Source organism: Protopterus annectens, chromosome 15.part0 (genome assembly GCF_019279795.1).
Source record: "Protopterus annectens isolate FY-2018-M chromosome 15.part0, PAN1.0, whole genome shotgun sequence".
Lineage (NCBI taxonomy): Eukaryota > Metazoa > Chordata > Ceratodontiformes > Protopteridae > Protopterus > Protopterus annectens.
The window spans coordinates 265,628,117-265,650,135 of NC_056749.1; the positions used below are offsets into that span (position 1 = coordinate 265,628,117).

At 42.0% G+C, this 22,019-nt stretch overlaps 1 protein-coding gene across 1 annotated transcript in view; it reads right to left on the reverse strand.

Annotated features, from left to right (window-relative positions):
- Positions 1-22,019, reverse strand: part of TAF1 (TATA-box binding protein associated factor 1) — a 2,792,652-nt gene that overhangs the window by 1,563,976 nt on the left and 1,206,657 nt on the right. The window contains exon 18 of the mRNA XM_044057257.1: positions 20,121-20,262. Coding sequence (XP_043913192.1) covers positions 20,121-20,262 — 142 coding nt within the window. The remainder of the gene's footprint in view (positions 1-20,120; positions 20,263-22,019) is intronic.

Here is a 22,019-nt window from a genome sequence, read left to right on the forward strand (position 1 = left end):
GCTTCCCACAAGAAATACAGTTATTAACTTTTACTGACATCGGTCTGAGGCAAGAAAAAGTTTTCCCAACGGGATACTTAGCTTTTTTAGAAGACTTAGGTTCTGGATTCGGAATGAAAATCTCAGGAGTCGGCCGACCGGCACTTGCAAACTGCTTCTGCTTTGGTCACCGTGCGGCAAGAAAGACTGAAGAAAATGGCGTCGGCTGCATCTTATATACCCCTGTCGCACTGACGTCAGGGAGGAGGCGACAGCAACCGACGCCGGACCAAGACTTTGGAACTCTGGCCAACTGCGGGACCGCCTGATGGCAGGATAACCCAAGTGTAATGACTGCAGCAGTGTAACACGAACATCATGAATACAATGTTAAACAAACAAAACTAGTAAATATATTATATATATATATATATATATATATATATATATATATATATATATATATATAGGTGATTGCAAGAAGGTCGAAAGGAGGTCCCCAAATATCCACAAAACTGAAAAAAATTGTCCGAATGTACAATGAGCAAATACATATTGGCTTTCACTCATTGCAGATTCTGCATTTTGGGTGCAGACTGCACTACAGCAGGGATCGGGAAATGGTCCCTTTCCCCACTGTAGTGCGATCTCGGAGTTAGTATATTAAAGTGGGGGGTTGAAGGGGGGCTTGCCCCCCTGCATTACGATGTATATTTGCATTTTTTGTTCAAAAATCGTCTAATCTGGTTTTCCAGATTTTGATTTTCGAACTATGGTGACATTCGAAGTTACGATTTTTGCAGTTTTGAGTCGCACAATAGTGCATTCGCATATGTCATTTATGGACATATGAAGGTAAACCATATATATATATATATATATTTATATAAAAAAAATACTGCAAGTATTTATCTGTATCTAAGATTGTTTACTCTCCAAGCATGTATAAAGGAAAAAAGAAGTTATGTACTCACCATAACGTTCCATCTGAGTAGTTGTACTTCATTTGTCTTCAACCTGTGGGATACCGGATCTGAGCCAGCAATTTCACTACCATCTGCTCCGAGCACCTAGCTCCTCCCCTTCCCTATAATACACCTCCACTACCTTCCAACCCCTAGATCGAGTTTGCTGAACCTTATACTGATAACCTGACCTAAAAAACACTTAATGACCTACCACAGCAGCCCGCAGGCTGTCCAGATAGCAAGGTCAGGGGGAAGGCGGGAGGGATGGTTGAAGACAAATGATGTAGAACTACTCAGATGGAAAGTTATGGTGAGTACACAACTTCTTTATCAGAAGTAGTTTACTTCATTTGGTCTTCAACCTGTGGGACAGAGTCCCCAGCTACTAAACTCATGGGTGGCCTTCATGGAAGGATATTCTGGAGCACCGCGGAACCAAAGGATGCTCTCTTTCTAGAAGTCAAATCCAATTTGTAGTGAGAAATAAAGGTATGAGATGAGAACCAAGTAGCTGCAAAACAAATATTATCCAATGAGACTCTAGACCAAAAGGCCGCAGAAGCAGCCATGGATCTAGTGGAATGAGCTTTCATCTGACCCAGAGGAGACATACCTTTGTCCATATAGAGCTGAAGGATGCATGAGGAAATCCACCTAACAATAGTGACCTTGGAGATAGGTTTACCCAAAAAGGGTTTAAAGGAGGACAGAAACAGCTGATCGGATTTACGGAAGTTTTTGGTCCTGTGTAAATAAAATCGTAACTGTCTATGAACATCCAACAAGTGGAGTTTGTATTCCATTTTGTTAGTAAAGTTAGGAAAGAAGACAGGTAAATTAATGGTCTGATTGCTATTAACTTGTGATGCCACCTTAGGAAGAAAGGATGGATTGGTCCGAAGGGAAAGCCTATCTTTATGGAAAATTATATATGGAACTTTGATGGACAAAGCTTGCAGTTCGGAAACCCTTTTAGCTGAAGTGATACCCACCAGGAATGCTGTTTTCCAAGATAAAAATTTTAGATCTGTGGTGGAAGTGGGTTCAAAAGGCGGAGCGACCAAAGCTTGAAGAACCATAGTAAGGTCCCATGGGGGAAGAGGATCCTTGACCGGGGGGGGGGGGGGTGTAACAGAAAGGTCCCTTTGATGAAGGCTTTACACAGTCTGGAGGAGCCCAGTGAGGCAGAATTGTCACCCACACGAAAATGAGAAATGGCAGCCAATTGAACTTTGATAGTAGAAGAACTAGCTCCCTGTTGCAAAATATTGGCTGGGAAACCAAGAATAGCAGAAATAGGAGCCATGAAAAGGTCTAAACTCCTTTGAGAAGCCCAAAAAGAAAAACGTTTCCATTTGCTGCGGTAAACCTTCCTGGTTGAAGACTTATGAGCAGCCACCAGAATAGACCTAACTGAAGAGGATAATCCAGGATTAGTAGCGATCATGGGAACTGGAGCAGCCAAGCTGTCAGCTTCAAACTGTCCAGGTTCGGATGAGGAACCCCCGATGGGTGTGAAATCAGATCTGAATGGGATCCAAGATGTAGGGTGGAGCCAGAAGATGAGACCAAAGGAAGGGAAAGCATACCTGGCGAAGCCAAAACGGGGAAATGAGGATCACTTTGCTCCCCACTCGACAAGCTTTCTGCAAAAACCTCTGAATAAGAGGTACTGGAGGGTAAGCAAACAGAAGACCGGGAGGCCAAGCATGGACTAGAGCATCTCTTTGAACTCCCCCGGCAGGGGGGTTCAGAGCGAAAACCTAAATGCACTTCGCGTTGGAAGGAGATGCAGAGAGATCGCAGCAAGGCTGACCCCACTCCAGGAAGATCTGCTCCTCTACTGAAAGATTCAGAGACGACTCGTAAGGCATCAGAATAGTCCGACTTAACCTGTCCGCTAGACTGTTGGACCGTCCCGGAATGTGCGTTGCTATGAGAAAGCGACCGGTGGAGACTGCCTATTCCCACAGTCTCATGGCCTCACGACAAAGGGGGTAAGATCTGGTCCCTCCCTGTTTGTTGATGTACCAGACCACTGACATGTTGTCTGATTGAATTGCAATGGTTCCCAGAGGAAGAAAGGTATGAAGGACCTGCAATGCCAAAAGGACCGCCCTCATCTCTAGAACATTTATGTGCAAGCTGGTCTCTACAGGGAACCACAGGCCTTGGACTGTCCTGCCCGAACAATGCCCCCCCCCCCAAGCTGGGAGGCGTCTGTGGTCACTGTGGCTTGGACAGGGGCTGAAACAAAGGGTCGTCCCTCCAAGCTCTCCAGAGAGCACATCCACCACAGAAGAGACGACCGACAGACTTGACTGAGTTGTATTGGATACGATAACAAAAGTTCCAACAGGGACCATTGTACAGCTAGTGTCCACTGTAGAATTCTCATATGTAACCGAGCACATGGAAGAAGCGTTATGGTCGCTGCCATTGAACCTAATGGAAGAAGCGTTATGGTCGCTGCCATTGAACCTAAGGCCCTCAACACTGATTCTGCCAATGGAAGATGAGAATGGCAGATCAGAGAGACATGCATCCTCAGGTTTTGTACTCTCTCCGAGGTCAGGAAGATTTTGCACTTTAAAGTGTCTATCCTTGCCCCAATGTAGTCCACCACCTGGACAGGATTTAAAAGTGATTTGGATGCTTTGATTGTGATCCCCAAATGCAGAGCAAGCTTTAAAAAATAATCTCCGGTTTGAGAAAGTAGATGCCTGGTGGGAGCAGTGAGGAGCCAATCATCCAGGTACGGGAAGACCTGAATCCCCTGAAGCCTCAGGTAAGTCGCTTCTACCGCCATCACTCTGGTGAACACCCTGGGGGCTGTGGTGAGACCAAAGGGTAGGGCTCGAAATTGGAAATGATTGACTCCTAACCGGAAGCGGAGGAACCTCCTGGAGCTTCTGTGCATCTTTATGTGATAGCAGGCATCCTGGAGGTTTAATGAGCACATCCAGTCACTCTCTTGCAGATACGGCATGATGGACGGTAGTGTGACCATCCGGACTTTTTCTTTGGCAACTGACAGGTTCAGGGTAGATAGGTCCAGAATGGGCCTTAAGTCCCCTGTTTTCTTTGGCACCAAAAGGAACCTGGATTAGAAGCCCAATCCAGACTGATCTGGGGGGACAGGTTCGATGGCTTGTTTTTCTAGCAGCTTGGAAATTTACTGTGCTGCTGCCTCTCTTTGCATGGGTGGTACATCTGGGAGGTGTTTGGGAGGTCTGGGAGGAACCATAAAGGGGCAGGAATATCCTCTGGATATGATCTGAAGCACCCAGTGGTCTGATATTACAGATTCCCATGCCGCCAGGTGCAATGACAATCGTCCCCCAACTGCCTCCAGAGTAGAGCAGTCGGGCAACCCCTCGGGGTTGCTGTCTGGTTCTGTACGAGAAAGATTCTCAAGACCCAAAATTCCTCTGACCCACTCTGCCTCTGGGGGAAGAAAAGCCCTGAGTGTCCCAGGAATACTGTGACTTCCAGAACCACATCTTCTTTTGCCCTCTCTAATTCTGGGAAAAGGATCTTTGAAGGTTCGAGAAGTAGATTCCAACGGCAGACAGTGTCTTCCCATCCTTCTCAGTCTGGACTAAAGTCTCTTTGATGGTCTTACCAAAGAGAGTAGAGCTGTCATAAGGGGCATTGGCAAAGGACGCCTTGAAAGATTCCGAAAACTGACATAGTCTGAGCAAGGCATTGCGCCTCATGTACACGCCCAACCCAGCCGCCCTAGCCGCTCCTTTAGTAGCATGTGAGAGGAGTTGCATGGATGTATTGGAGACTGCTTTCAAAGTGGCCATCTTCGCGGAGAACAAGTCCTTGTCCTCCTGTGACATGGACTTAGGGGGAGACTCAGCCAGCTCCTTGACCAGGTTGCGCTGGAGTCTGGTGATGTGGGCCAGGTAGTTCAGCGCCCTAATGGAACAGGTTGCGGACGCATAAACCCGCTTCCCTAAATGATACATCATCCGCAACTCTTGGTCAGGAGGAAGAAACTAAGAACTCTGTTGGGTTAGTTCCCTCTTTGTGGCTGCTGCTACTGCCATAGCATCTACAGGGGAGCCCTTGTTCCACGCTGGTCTATCTGAAGGTGGACTCAGGATCTTATCAGTACATTTAGGGATTGGTTCCATGGTATCTGGTTCCTTCCAGGCCCGCGAGGTGACCAGGTCCACTACGGGATCTGCGGGAGGGGACACCCAGGAAGTAGATGGGCTAGTGCTGAGAGCCTCTGGGAACATGGACTCGTCAGAAGGTTTGGAGGTGGACCAACCTCCCCATTTGCGAAGGATTTCCATGACGTCTCCAAAGGAGACATCCTCGGGAGGTTCCCCTGGGGGAACCTTCCCCATCATCCAAATCCGTGTCCTCGGTGAGGGACTCAGGGGAGTCCAAGTGCTTCCTCTTATACATATGCTTATGAGGCACATCTCTGGTGGAGCTCTCCGGGGAAAACTCGCAAGTCACTTGTTCCTCAGGGGGAACAGTCTGAGGCTCAAGCACGGGCTGTCCCTCTGGTAAAATGATGGGATTCGTAGACAGAGCCAAGGGGATCGAGGAGTAATCCGAGGGGATAGTCAAGGGTCTCGATCCAGCGGAGAGAACCCTTTCTACCACGTCGAACGCCGAAGGAGAATGAACCTCCTGGGGAACCAGTAAGGAAGCTGGTCTCCCCGGGTCCGACATTAGAATCGCAGCCAGGCCCTAAGTGGACGGAGCTCCAAGGAAGGAAACGTGGCCCGACAATGCCGGCCGATGAAAAAGTTCTGCTCTCTCAGATCCGACACCCAAGCTTCAGCTCCAAGACCTGGTCGGATCCGACACACTCCAGGCAGCTGTCGGCATCAAAGAAGCAGGTACCTTCGGCGCCAACCCCCTGACTAAGGCCATCCTCAGATCTGAGTACTCCAAACCCGGTGGATGGATCGGAGAAGGAGAAATCTGTGTGAAAAAGGGAAGCAAGCTCCTCCCTCCAGAGGGAGAGGGGGCTGGCAAGACCCCCATCTGGATCTCAGTACGAATTAACCTCATAATTTTATCCATGTCAACTTCCAATAAGCTCTGTGTGGATCTCGATGAGGCCACGGACTCTGACCTGGCAGGTCGAGGAACCGAGGCCCTATATGCAGAACATGTCTCCTCCAGCTCTGGGGAAAATCTCGGAGATCGGAGCTGAGGGGAGTCATGGATCCTAGGCTGACTTTTGGCAGGAGAAGGAAGTTCTGGGGACCTCTTGCGTTTCTCTGGTCTGTGAGATTTTGGCTCTCTCTCCTTCTCTTTGCCCCTTTTCTGCTCCACTTCCACAGGCTTTGAAATGGGAGGTTGAGTCCCAGCCTGGGATGGAGGAGGAGCAAAGGCAAGAGAGGAAGGAGAGGCGGCCACAGCAGCTGCTGTGACCGAAGCCGAGGACGAGGCAACTGCCTCGTTAGTGGGAAGAAGGCCTTTCAGGGCCAACTTAGCCTTCCTGTCCTTCATAGTGAGTGGGATGAAACCTGCGCATATAGAGCAATCAGTATTCAGATGGGCAACACCCAAGAACATTACGCAAAGAGTGTGACCATCTGCAGGAGACAATTTATGGCCACACTTCATGCACCTTTTAAACACAGGCTTATCAGCCATGCTTCTATACAAGCCACTCAAACTAGAGAAGGGAAAAAAGGAAAGAAAAAAAATTTACCAGTTTTCCCATTCACCACACACTCAAGTCACACAGAGCACACTGAGGGGGGAGGGGAAGCAAAGCACACTAACAAACTAATTCTAAACTACAAAAGGGTTCTATTACATGACACACCAGCAAGGGGAGAAGAAGAGGGAACCTACACTAAACACCTATATTAATATTAGAGAGAAAAAATCTGCTTAAAAGCAGAAAATCCATTCACAACTCAGAGCTCAGGAGATCATGATGCTTCAGCAAGCTGCGGCAAACGAGATTTGGGGGTTGGAAGGTAGTGGAGGTGTATTATGGGTAAGGGGAGGAGCCTGGAGCTCGGAGCAGATGCTAGTGAAATTGCTGGCTCGGATCCGATACGGATCCGGTATCCCACAGGTTGATGACCAAATGAAATAAACTACTTCAGATATTTATTTTTCTTCTATGTATAACTTTTAAAAATATATATATATATATATATATATATATATATATATATATATACCCTCTAATTTGCTTCCAATATTCACCATTAAACTTAGAAAATAATTTTTCAGTATTAAGTACATCAAAACATACAATGTTAATGCTACAGTAGACAAAGAAGTAAAAAAAAAGTTAAAACACTGTCTAAGAAAATCCATCTCCTTCAATTAGAGATAAACATGTAAAAAGGGAAGAGACAAAGACAGAACATAAAATGTTCGTTACCATTAAAAGAATCTCTAATTTTTTCTCTAATTTTGTCCAAAAAGTCCCTGATCATTTTGGCATATAAATGCAATTTCTGCATAACTGAATTCAAAACACTGCCAGCACACAGTAAAACTTCTTCATTTACATACCCAGGAGCCAACACTATGGGTCTAAAAGGTGGCATAAAACTATAAGTCTAGGAATACCAAACTCTACTGCTAATTTAGAAGTTACATTCATAAACTCAAACATAACCACACAAATAACCTTTTACAAATAAATCAAACAATGCATTATTACTATATTGCTTACCTTTATCAAAATAAAGGAACTTACTTGTACTCATTTTTATCAGATAGCATTAGGTTCAACTGCTTCTAGACTGTCCTTTTGATACATCACCACTATCCCCCTTCCCTTGTCTGCTTTCATGAATCTTACTTCACTATTCTTTCATAATTCAGCCAAGACTTTTCATTCTGCTTTACTCAAGTTGGAGAAAGAATTGTAATAGAACCTGGTAAACATATTTCACATCAGTTTTGAAAGGTTTGCAAGCTGGAGGTGAATGGTAGATCATTAAATAAAGAACATTCTTAACTCATGTTCAATCATATTCACATTATGTACAGTGCATTTTTAATTGTGTAAATTCTTAATTTAGTTCTCTTGTACAATGTTTGAAATCAACCCATATTTTGGCTAAATCAGTCTAAAAACTGAGAGCAACCAGAAAGCCCTTCAACAAAAGATTATACTGAGTAGTGTTAACGGATATATCCATTAAATTAAAAATTAACAACAGCCAGTCTTTTGGAAATCATCTGGCTCATCCTCAAGTTCTACACCTCCATCTTCTCATTGTTCTGTCTCTCATGACTGCTGATGAAAAAAATTTCTCTGAACTGATAACTTCCTGCACATGCTGCAAACAAAATCTCAAAAGAAATCATCCTGGAATCTATTCCTGAATTAAAAAAAAGCCTAGTGGGAATCAACATTAGAGAAATTAGTCCTTAGCATATTAACATTTAACACAGGGAAGTTTAGAGGGCAGGGAGAAGCAGTTCCACTACAATAAGAAGCTCAGTCTCCAACAATCTTCTTAGTTTACAAGTAACAATTGTTTTTATTGATTTGTCCAGATGATTAAATATACCTTCATAATTCGCTTTAATTGCATGAAAGTTAAAACAGTCATTACTCTTTTTTATCTAAAAACAGATGTTTTCATTTTGTTTGGATATGAAAACACTGGTAAATTGGATTAATTTGCTAAGAAATGCCAAAACAACATTATTGAAAAAGTCCTCTCACTATAAAAAATGAGTAAAGACCATTTGGAAACTTGAAAAAGAGTTACCATTTAGGAGGAACAACTTCTACAGTGATAAAATTCTCCAAGTTTAAATTATCACAAGTTTTATCTTCTCAAACTGACCACCATGTGTAGTAGTCAGAATTTAAAAAATTGAGAACATTTTTTCAAAAAGAATTAAAACCTATTTGTAGAAGATAATTCCAATTCTTAAGTCACACTAATTTTTTTAAGGCCTGACAATATTAAAGATCTTATTACTCAATTTGAGAAAAAAAATGTTAGTAGCATCAATATTTAACTAATGATAATTTATACTTGGAATGTTATATTGTTCTAAACTTTGTTCCTAAACGATTACATTTTTTCAAGTTTCCAAATGGTCTTGACACTAATGACTGTTTTTATAGTGAAGTAAAGGACTGGTTTGGAACTTCTTAAAAAATTAATATAATCACCAAGCTAAAGATGCCTTTTTTGTTTTTAGATAAAAACGATGAATATGCAAACTTTCACACCTTTAAAGTTGAGTATGAAGGCGCATTTACTTCTATAAACTGATTAATAAAAGCATTTGCTACTCATAAAACTAAGATGACTGCTAGAGACAGAGCTTCCTATTACAGTGGAATTGCCTATACCCTTGCTATCTAAATTAAGTAATATTAGTATTTTAAGGATGCATTCCTCTAATTTTTTAAACACCTTTAAGTTATCACTTAAGACACAGACACACATACATTAATAGAAAAGAAACAAACCATATTAATATTTTTTCATGCATTATACATTTCCTATACATTTTCTTTCTTTACAATAAACTGTCACTCAAACATTATATAAAGTTATCAATTCCTGTGTTTCCTTAAACCTCACCCTTATTATTCTCCATCTATTCTTCCCACCATTCCATTTATTTCTAAAAATTTGCTCCTACCCTTTTCTAAAGATCTTTTTTCCACTTCTTTATCTCAAATGACATTCGATATTTCAATTACTGTTGACTTAGGTTTTAATTTCTACTTTCTAGTAATTGCTTTTTTGGCAGGCAACATTGTCAAACTTAATAAGGCCTTACTATGCCCAGGCAATTTAAAGTCTGTGTCCCAGCTCAAAAGAATAATTTCCTTATTTACAACCATTAGCTCCCTCAAGATGTCTGACAGAATACTCTCTGGGAAAGTTTTAAAATCTGCCAATTCACTACACTCCCACAACAAATGTTCCCAGTTACTTCTCTCTTTCCCATCACTCCACCAGCATTTTCTATCTACTGAGGAAAATTTCTTTAAATTTTGCTTGGGGTATAAAAGTACCTATGCAAACATTTCTAAATAAATTCCAAACATTCTGGACTTTGTTGCATTATTTGGATCCATACATACATATTACATCCTACTTTTTTTTTTTTTTTGTAAATTGCTTTTCCAGTCTGCCGTCTTTTCTAACCTCCTCTGAGAGTATAGTAGTTATCATGCATTATTTTGTATTCCCTATTACCTCCTTTTTACCAGTGGCTTCAGTTCCAGACTTGATTAAAAACTCTATCAGATGTGATCTTTCACTTAGAACTACCATATCCCTTTCTCTTTGCCTGTCCCTATACTCTATCAATTTTTGATAGGGAAGGCAGTCTCTAACTTGCAAAGCAAATATTTGCTTGGCCTCACCCCACTATATTACCTTTCACTGTCTAGTTACTTATTCCAAATAACTTCGTTCCTTTTCCAGTTTTCTTCAATAAAATTCCCCGCTTGCCTATTTTCTGTACCATTACTTGCAGCCATCCATATTGGTGAAATTTCCTTTCTCCATTTCCATACTATTTTTTTAAATGCCTTCTGCAACTTTATGAGTGTAATACTCAATATGGTTATTCTCCTTAAGGATCTGCATCCAAAATCCTACTTTGTTCTTACTTCTTGAACACCCCCACCCTGCTTCATCATCATCCATCTCTGCATTGATTTACAACATTCTGCTTGAGTTATCTATATTAGCCTTAACTGTATAACTAAAATTTCCATACCAATCGGAAAATCCTAAACCACCTTCTTGTTCTACAGGGTGAATCAACTCATCCTACTTAACTATCAGCTTCTTCCCCTCCCAAATAAATTCCTTCAAATCATTATTAATCATTGTCCATAACTTCTCCTATGGTTGAGAAAAATATGCCTGTACCTATATATATAAACTAAAGGGACTAAAAACATTTTCACTGCTTGTATCTTACTATCCACGTCTATACACAAGAGCTTCCATTTTCTCAATTTTTATATTATCTTTTAGGTCTCTTCCAATATATCCTTAACTGCCATAACAAAATCTTTTTTTAATCCATAAACCTAAATACTTCATCATATTCTGTCCCCATAAATATGGGTACTGCTGCACGAATTCCTATATGGGTAACATAATTTATGGCTATAGCTTTTATCTTCATTAACTTTATATCCTGAAAAGACTTGAAACTGCCTGAAAATGTTCCACCAAATCAAAATGTCATTTTCAGTATTTATCAAGTACAACATAATATCAACTGCAAATAAAGCCAACTTTTCTTGATTAGCATAGCAACAATATCCTTGAATGTCTAAGTCCCTTATTTCCTTTGCCAATTGCTCTAAATTTAAAGCAAATAACAAGGGGGAAGAAGGCACCCTGCATGGGTCCTGTCTTCAAACACTGCTCAGATAGGACCTCTCCCCTCAGATCCTTCATATATCCTCCTAATTAACCCTATCATTGTATCATGGAATGCAAATACTTTAATTGCCACACCCAAAAAAATCCCTGCTTTCTCTGCATCAAGGTCCTCTAACAATGGCAGTATTTTCTTACATTTTGATCCCTTCTGGATTATCACTGTCCTACTAATGTTGCATCGTTAAAAGTTACAGTCCTGTATGCTGAGTTGGAGTCAAAACAGTTCTTACTGCATCAAATGGAAATTTCTCTCCACTTTGTCAAATAAAACTTCCATGAGTTAGGCTTACTGATCTTTTTCAAAATTTTTAGTATATTGCCCTAATTAAAACAGATGCCTAACAGAGAAGGGTGTCAGATCTTCCACAGCCCTGACTATTAGAAGGGCTACTATCTGGGGTCATGCATTTCATGGCCATAGCAGTACTAGATGCCCCGAACAGCAAAAACAAACTGGAAATCCATAGCCCTGGATCTGAGGAATCTTCACTATACATTGTGTGCATGAACATGAATAGTGCATCTTTGAGGTCCAGAGTTCTGACTGCGTCAGACACCGATAAAGAAAGAGGGACTTCAAGGTGAGTGTTTTGAACTTTGGTTCCCTTAAAATGCTTTTGGTTTGGATAAATACATAATACGCTTCCATAGTTCATTCCTTTGGGGAAACAAGCAGCAGTATCAGAAATAAAACCTTTTCCTCTTCCTCTTGGGACCTTTCATTACAGCTCATTGAGTCAGGAGAAAGGCCAGCACCAAGTGACCTGCTGGGATACTATACATTCTCATGAAAAGAGGGAAGATATTGAATTCTATTTTGTAATCAGAAAACATGAACTCTACAACTGATATGACCATGAGACAGTTTTCCCCTAAATAAAATCTGCCTACCCACCAAGAGGTGAGGGGTAGAAGTCAGTTAGGGTGGAAAAGCAGTTTATCTGATGTTATTATTTTCATTGATTCCTCAACTAATTGGATCCGACTCAGCTACTTTCTTTAGCTTCTAGTATCAGACTCTTGAGCTCCTCCCTTACCCATAATGCCCCTGATCACTGCATTACCTGAAATCTCATTTGCTGATCTTTAAGATCAGTTGGGATTATGACTTCTTGAGCTCCAGTGGGTTTCCATCAGTGAATTAAGCTTGTAGTTTCAAGACTTTTTCCATTTGATTTTTGTATCTTTATATACATTTCTTCCCTTACCTATTTTCTACGCTTACTTGCTGGTAATTTATTTTTCTTTACCTCCTGAGGTATTCGTTCTGTAACATAGTTGGTATTAATTTCCTTTGCTTTACTTTAAGAAAAAAAAGTTTTTCTATAGTCTTGTTATAATTATAGTTAGTTTTTTACTAACTTTTTGCTTCTCGACTAGTTTTTGCTGTTTGAGTTGCTAGTTTCAGTATGGCTTTTAAGCCTACTGGATTTAAAAAAAAGTGCACTTCCTGTGGCATAAGATTCCAAATTCTGATGCCCACAGGGAGTGCATGTCCTGTTTGGGGCCGGTGCATCTGGATACCTCCTGCTTTATTTGTGCAGCTTTTAATGCCACGACCATTAGTGACTGCAGGAATAAACTAATACTGAAAGGCCTTCTTCCAAGCTTCTGCTTCTTCTGCTAATACTTTGTCATCAGGGGCTCAACCCCCCTCTCAGAAAACTAGAGAGACTAGGGAGCATCAGAAACATTCTTCCTCAAAGTTTCCTCAGTCTGCACCTTCCTCTGAAACTCCTCTGCAAATGTTTCCAAAAGCACAGATCTAAAGGTTTCAGAGATCTTATATATGCTGTTGCCAAGTCTCCTTAGCTCTGTACACCTAAATTTCCTCCGGAGCAGTTCTTCTCAAAGTTAAGGTTTCCTTTTCTTCAGGAGACCCCTAAAAAGTCTTCCAGGCCACCCTCTACCCCTTCTTCGATTAGGTCTTCCCACAGTCTATCAGAGACAGAGGTAGATAGAATGATGAGAAGATTTCTCAGAACACAGGTCCAGATGGGGATCCTGTCAGCTCCCATCAGATCCATCAGCCTTAGGCTTTCATTCTAGCTGCTTCATGCTCTTTCTTTGTTCCAACATGCAGACCTGACAGCACTGACAGTCAAACTGTAGGATCTGAATGTTTTGACAATCTCAACTCTGGCAACATCTCTGACACTATTGGCTCCGACTCTGTTGCAGCATGATGGTTCTTGGAGCTGAAGCATCAGAGTTGGATCCAAGGGATTGACGTCAACTCCAAAGTTTTTGGAGCTGTCGCTTCCTCTTGGAGCCTCAGCACTGAATAGCTCAGTTCTGACTCCTTGGGGTTTGTCTGATCCGAGAGCTTCAGCTTCAGTGGGAATGCCCTTAGTGTCTCCTGGACCCTCATCTTTCCAAGTGGCGGAAAGGGTATTGTTCATAACCTACACTGGCTTTGACCCTTCCTCGGATCCATGCCCCCAAACTCCTTTGGATCCTGTGTCTGGTTACTCACATCTTACATTTCAGGGACAGCAAGCCCAGATAAGCTTCTAAGCTGTTCCCACCAGGGAATTTCCCATCTCTTCTGACACTTCCCCAGAGCACACTGTTGAAGAGGTCATGCAAGAGTAGGCACATGGTTTCCCCAACAAGAATCCCTCACAGAAGACACTTATTCTGATGATGGGAAGAGTTCTCCTAGAACCCCAACTGAGGATGACTCATTCAAAGACATCTTAGAGATCCTTTGCCACAAAGGTGGTTGGTCTGCCCAAAACCTTTCCCAGGAAGAATCAGTGTTCTTTGAAGCCTTCGGGTGTGGACCATCTACTTCTTGGGTTAATCCCACCTGCAAATGAATTGGCAGACCTGGTCTCCTGCAGAGACTGGAAGAAAATGGACTCCACAGAACTGAACCCTAAGTGCCCGGACAAGATTCTTAGTGCCCCATCAGACAGGTTACATGGGACAAAGGATGTTCCTGTAGATGCCATGGTTCTTAGGGCAGCTACTAAGGAGGAGTTGGCTGAGCAGAGTTCCTCTGTCCATCCCCCTAACAGGGAGTCTAGGGGTTGAACAAGTTTGGGAAGCAAGTGTATACATCAGGAACCTTCACTTTATGGTTGCTGGATTTGGCACATTTTACAAGGTTACAGAGGGACGTAATAAAGAAACCCTCTAACTCTCCCCCAGTGCCCATGTCTATAGAGAAACAGAAGTCCTTTTCTTCATGACTGGGACCCTATAATCCATTACTAACATGTCCATGGGGTTAATTTCACATGCAACTGAAGGTTCATAGGTAGGTATTAGGCTACTGGCCTAAGTAAGCCTAGCCATCAATGTTCCCTGGCTTACGCCACCTAAGAAAGTTATTTTCCTGTGCCCCTGTCGAGCAGAGCCACATAAGTGATCCTCGGAGTGTATTTCCTACTTCCCATCCACTCATCAAGATTTTTCTTGAAGAGTGGTAATGAGGAACTTTGCTTGACATAGATGGGTAGCTTGTTCCAGAGTACGGGACGTCTCTGGGACAGGAATCTATCCCTCCAGCATGTCCTGTTTATTGTGGTAACAAGGTTTAGGTCCCTACAGCATATAAGCCCGGAGGGATTGGAATTTCTTTATGTGTACCATGTCCAACAGCTCTGAGTTTGACATAGCTTTATATGTTAGGCAGAGATCACCTCGGAGCAGGCGATATGCTACGGAGTAAAGCTGGAGTTTTTTGATACGGTCAGTGTAGAGCATCTGTTTAAGGCCAGTAATACTCTTTGTGGGGTACTTCTTTGGCCTTTCCAGCTGCTGCAGATGTCTTTTGAGGTGCATTCCAAAAGGGGCATTGTACTCTATAATAGGTCTAATGAGTGTTGAGTAGAGGGAAACAATTACCTCTTTTTTTCCTGGATGAGAATCCTTTTGTGATGAGGTGTGCCACGTAGAAGTATTTCCTGACTACTGTGGTGATTTGATTATCAAAGGAGAGACTACTGTCCACCTAGGTCCCAAGGTCTCTTATCACACATTCGGCATTAAGTAAACTGCCGCCTATGAGGTAGTTCATGGGTACAGAGGTTTTACCAAAGGGGCTGACAATGCACTTTTTGGCACTGAGCTTGAGGCCATGGCTCTGACACCAGGCATCTGTCTCAGTGAGGCCCTTCTTTAGGATGTCCATATCATTTGGGGACTCGACTATGGCACCAAGTTTGCAGTCATCTGTGAACTTCGTTAGCCAAAGGCCTTCTGTGTTAGTCTGTACTTCAGAGAAGTAGATACCAAACAGTAGAGGTCCCAGGACTGAACCCTGTGGTACTCCACTTGTCACTGGTTTGAAGTCAGATTTGGAGTATGCAACTTTTACAGTGTGGGTTATGTCAGTGAGCCAGTTGGCAACCCATCTTGTGATGTAAGGATTTATACCTAGTTTAGTGAGTTTAGCTATAATTTCAGAATGAGGGATGGTGTCAAAAGTCTTGGCGAGGTCAAGATAGGCTGTGTGAACCACCTTACCCTCGTCTACGGCTTTGGTGACTACCTCAAAGTAATCGATCAGGTACAGGAGGCATGATCTGCCTTTCACACACCCGAACTGAGTGGGGTCCAGAGTTTGTAGGTTACCAATGTCTTATTATGAGTTCTATGATGATACTCTCCATGTGGCTCATCAGGCTAATAGGGTGATAGTTCCCGGGATCAGTGGTGGCTCCCCCTTTGTGGAGTGGGATAACTGTTGCTGTGCACCATTCAGTGGGCACAAAGCCTGACGGGTTTGTTCTGAAGTTCGTGTAAAACGCAGCCTGGGATGTTGCCCGGTCCCATGGATGCTGTATTTTTGGATATCTAGGTTGATTAGCTTATGGTCGGATCTGACCAACGAGGAGCTGACTTCAGGTGTGGAACACTGGTCACTTATGTTGGTAATGACTAGGTCTAGGCCCTCATGGGCTGCCAGTTCAGGCATAGCCATTAGGAAACATGCCTGAATGTGGATGTGCGATTTTACGGAGCCCTTTAAGGCATCATTCATGAATGCTCCCTTTGATGGATCCTCCTTATTTGAAACAACAGTTAAAAGAAAACTCCACCCTAGAACTAAAACAAATGTTTTTTTGACTCTATCTTTGTTTCCTGACCTATGTTAACACTTCAAAATTACTGTAAGTGCTTTATTTGCAATTTTAGCCTGTTTTTCACAATATGGCTAACAATGGGGCTTGATGTATCAATGTGATGGGCAGCTGTGTTCTCTGGGTTTGTAGGGAACTGGAATTTTCCTACACTGTTGTTTATTACTAGTTAGCTAGCCTTGGAATATTTGGGTCTCAGGCTTAACATTTATTTCAAAGGAGACATCTTTGTGATCCAATCTGACCAATTAAGACTTTCCACTAGACGAAGTGCATCATTCGTCAATGTTTTTTGTAGATTAGAGCAAGGATACTTGTACCCGCCTATGTGCATGCAGAATAGCTGTTCCAGGGTGTTTATGTTGACAAAGTCCAGGAATGTCTGGGCTTGCGTGTTTGAGGTTAAGTATGATTCCCAGTTAATGTTGGGGTACTTAAAGTCACCCATGAAGAATGTGTTGATTAGACTGAATGGAGTGTGCCACCAGTTTGTACAAGTATATGGTATGGGCTTCCTGGATCACAGAGGGGGGGCCCTACAGCTAGCAAGGCTATGGTATGGACCTTCACTTATGGTAAGCTAGATGAGGACAAACTCAAGTGTATCATACTGTTTGACCAGCCTTGAGGTGTGTTTGTGTTTGATGTAAATTGACACTCCCCCACCTACAGACCTTACCTGTGCAGTAGCTTGTCTAAATGTGTACATGGCACCTTGCACAGGCAGGGTGCTCTCAACATCCTTAAATCAAAGCTTCAGTAATTGCATAGATGTCTATATTCTTCTGGATGAGGAGAGCATGCAGAGAGTGGAGATTCATGTTTGGACTCTTGTCTTTGAGCAGTAACACTTTTAGATTATTCTCAGTTGGTTTAGATATGATGGTAGGGTTACCAGTTTGGTTTTAGTCAATATTCAAAAACCTATGGGAGAGAGGTGCAGACCATCCTCGGCAAAGCAGTGTGGCCTGCTTATCATATCCTCCTCCGCAGATAAATACTGTACTTCCTTGGAGTGACACCAAAAACTAAACCAATTACTAAAATCAATTATCTCCTGTTGGTACTGTGGCATCACCCTTGGAGAAGGTGGAATGCTGGTCAATGCTATGGTCATACCAGCATGGTACACACATTCCAAGAATTCAGGGAGGTACAACTCAGGTGATTTATACCCACATGTACTATTTCGGGAGTCATACTGGTACTTGTCAAGCAATGACTTGAGTGCATGTGTGATTTGGTGGATATGGCGGATCCTAGCCCTTGACAGTCAGCTAACTCATCCTGGTGAATACAACATTTGTAGGGCTCATAACAGAATATTCTAAGACTAAATTATTGTGTTGTTTGGTAGTCTGCCTTATGGGTTAAGTCATCTCATTATGAAAAAGGGGGTGTGCTTTACATTTATACGACTTCAAAATACTGGTACCTTTCGTCTCCAGTACATAATGTGGTCAAGTTTCCTGTACAGTCTGGAAACAAAAGATGAAACTGATAGCATACAATCTCCTTAGCCATGAATATCAAATATTACATTCTTCATATATTAATAGGCGTTCCGACAATGGTGATGAGTAAGTGGACTGCAAGAACACACGTGCAGAGGTTCGGGTAGAAATCTTTATAAATGATAACCATCCTGACAGAGTGCCATTGAACTAAGTTCAGTTATACTTCACATTTGGTAAAGCAAACATCTGCTGGACTTGTACTTACTACGTGTTCCATTAGGACCTCTGTAAAGTCATCACTACTTCAAGAAGAAATTTTAAAAATCAAGTGAAAGCCTGGGGTTGGTTTATAAAAGGATGCTGAACAGTTTATTTAAGGCTGTGGTGTTCAAGTAGTTAACATAGGATCTAAAACATCAGATATCATCATAACCATATCTAAAGGGTGCAGGTACAAAAGGGTAGCACAGAGCCTGGCAATGCAAGAAGATGTTGTCCTCAAGTTCAGTCATGCATGAAGGAATACAAAGCAGCATAACGCCCAAGAATGAAGCCTTAAAATAAAAGTGTAAACAAATAGAGGGGAACATATCACAGATATGACTTTGCTTCCCTAAAGTATACCTTTCTTCTTTTTACTCACAGTTTATCAGTGACCCTGTCAAGATAATAAACACTGCCCTCCCAAATGGTCCTGCATTTCTGAATCAAATCAACTACCATTTGCAAGCCTCTGATGATTAAATAGCCTCTTTACTGTGGTGGAATATACCAAATAACCACATTTATTCTGATATCTATCATACATAAGCAACAGTCTACTGCCAGAACTGTGAGAAAGGCAGATATCTAAATGGCGTTCCAGATGAGCATAATACGAGTCAGAAATCTATCTGCCCTAACCACATTTCCAGTGTGCTTGTGAACGATAATTCTACCTACAAAGGCACATAGAAACAGACAACTGGTGCCAGAGCCATGGCCTCAAGCTAAATGCCAAAAAGTGTATAGTCATCCCCTTTGGCAAAAACAAAGTGCCCACAAATTACCACATAGGTGGTAATCCATTAAGTACAGAAGAAGTAATTAGGGACCTGGGGACCCAAGTTGATAGCAATCTCTCATTTGACAACCACGTGGCCAAAGTGGTTAGAAAAACATTTTATATAGCCCACCTAATCATGAAGGGATTCACATCTAGATCAGGGGACGTCATTGTGCCTCTTTACTCATCCCTCATCAGGCCCATAATTGAGTACAATGCCCCTTTTGGGATGTACCTTACCAGACACCTGCAGCAACTGGAAAGACCCCAAAAGTACCTCACCAAGAGGATCAAAGGGCTCAAACAGATGCCATATGCTGCCCGGTTAAAGAAACTCCAGCTCTACCCAGTGGCATACCGCCTGTTCAGAGGCGATCTGTGCCTGACGTATAAAGCCATGTCCAACCCGGAATTAATGGACATGCTGCACCTCAGAAAATCCAAATCCCATCGAGCTCACGCTCGAGACTTGAACCTCAGCAATGAAATAAATAGGACATGCTGGAGGGCCAGATTCATAACCCAGCGGCTCCCTTCACTCTGGAATAAAATTCCAGTCCAGGTTAGGCAGAGTCCCTCGTTGACTCTCTTCAAGAGGAATCTTGATGAGTGGATGGGAGATCGTAGGTTTACCCCGGGTATCACTTCTGTGTCACTGTTAGACAGAGGCACAGTATACTAACCTCGAAAAAGGGCATAGCAAAATAAATTTAAAATGGGTGGCGAAAGCCAAACACATTCTGGCTAGGCTTATAAATGCCCTAGGGCAGATAGCCTAGTATGAACCTATGAACCTATATATACACAGGAGAACTGGACATTGTGCAAAGTTGAAAACAGTTAACATAAAAATACCCTACAAACAAAATAAGGCGATTTATGTGAGGCATTTTGGGATTCCATACCTTGTCATCCAACAGCCTTTTTTATGAGTATTCATAATGTAGTAATGATGTTAAACTGTATTCCACACCTGACAAAGGAGTGCTGCTAAGGAAACACACACACACACACACACACACACACACACACACACACACACACACACACACACACACACACACACACAATTACCTTATGACTTAACAGTACTAAATTAAAACAGCAAGTTAATATTTGTCACAGACGTGCAGTCAATTATCTTATTCACAAGGACATCAAAGTTAATGTCATAAAGTGAATACCTGTTCTTTTGAAGTCAGCACAGAGTTTTAGCCTTTTTCGGATGCTACTCTCAGAGTGTGAAGGAAATGCTTTCTTTATGTCTTCCATTCGAATTCTTCGAGGACGATCTTTACTCTTCCAGAAAAGACGATAAATGAATACCTAACAAAAAAAAAAACATATGAAACAAGGACACACAAATCTTGGTATATCATTCATATAAAAAGCAAACAAAGTTATTAATGCGGTTTGTTTACATTTGTGGGACAGTGGAAATGCAGCAGCAGACAGGGCACACATTCAAATACATAATTTGCAGCTTTAATCACAGAATTTGCCACTGGACAAGGGCCACTGACCTACACAATCTACCCTATTGTACTTCAAATATGAATTACTATACTCAAACCTTTACAACCTTAACAAAACAAGCTAAGTAGGCAGCACAAGCATTTTAAGTAAAAGTCCAGAGGGAAGCAGAGAGTAAGAAAACACCATTACTCTTGGTGAGTCCTGATGCACAGAATGCATTTGCTACAGTCAGCTGAGATTTTAGGGGTAGGAAAATCATGGCATTTGCATTCCCTAACAGAATAATAGGGTTAATAAGGAGGATGTATGAAGAGCCAGAGGCAAAATGAATGTGCGTGGGCTCCTCTCTCGAAGAAGGATACAGGAATCAGCATAGATATCACCTTTCCCAACTGCTATTTGTTTTATATATACTGATGATGGCAAAGAAAAAAAGAAGTCATTTACTCAAAGTCTCTTAGTTGGCTCGTGGCTAGGAAGGTATCCCATAGTGCACTAGTACAATCCCCAGATCTTGTTTGCTGCTAACTATGGAATGATAGAAATAAAAGTATCCAGTAATAACAACAATAATGAAAGGTCTCTACCCTACCAAGGCAACACTATCCGGTCTCCAGATCTTACCAGGATGGGGGTAGGTGGGTGGATTCTTAAGAATGAAGGGCGAGATGGACTACAAACATGGAATGTTATGGTGAGTATATAACTTCTTTATGTTCTGTAGTCCTATCTCACCTTCATTCTTACATATGGGACAGCATCCCTAGCACCTTATTCTTGGGTGGCTCATGGGAATATATTCCTGAGTACCGTGGAACCAAAGGAGGCTCTACCCCCTTGAGGTCATATCCAATCTGTAATGAGTAATAAAGGTATGAGGGGTAGCCCAAGTTGCTGCTGCACAGATACTGTCAATTGGGACTCTGGTTTGAAGGCAGCAGGTGTAGACTGGGATCTTGTAGAATGAGCCTTAATCTTGAACGGTAGAGTCTTTCCATTGGAGGAGTAAATGAAGGAAATACAACTCAAAATCCAATTAGATAGGGTCACTTTAGAGACTGGCAGACCTATTCCAGATTCAGAAAAGGATACGAACAATTGATCTGACTTTCTGAGTTCCTTAGTCTTGTGAAGGTAGAACTGTAACTGCATCTGAACATCAAGCTGATGAAATTTGTAATCTGCAGTGCTGGAATGATTAGGGAAAAAACTGGTAATTCTATGGTTTGGTTCAAATTAGTCTGAGAGCAAACTTTAGGGATATAGGAAGGATTTGTATGAAGGGAAACTATGTCTTTGTGGAAAATCAAATAAGGAGGCTTAATTGACAATGTTTGTAACTCTGATACTCGTCTAGCTGATGTGATGACTACTAGAAACAAAGTCTTCCAAGACAGAAACTTCAATAGACACGAATGTGCGGGTTCAAAAGGCGGGGAAGTTAGTTTGGACAGAACAAAGTTTAGATCCCAAGGAGATACAGGTTCCTGAAAGGGAGGTCTCAGCAAAGTAGCGCCTTTAAGGAAGGTTTTACATAATTTGTGGGACATCAGATTAGATTCATGTTGTCCCAAATGAGAGTTAGATATCGCTGCCAATTCAACCCC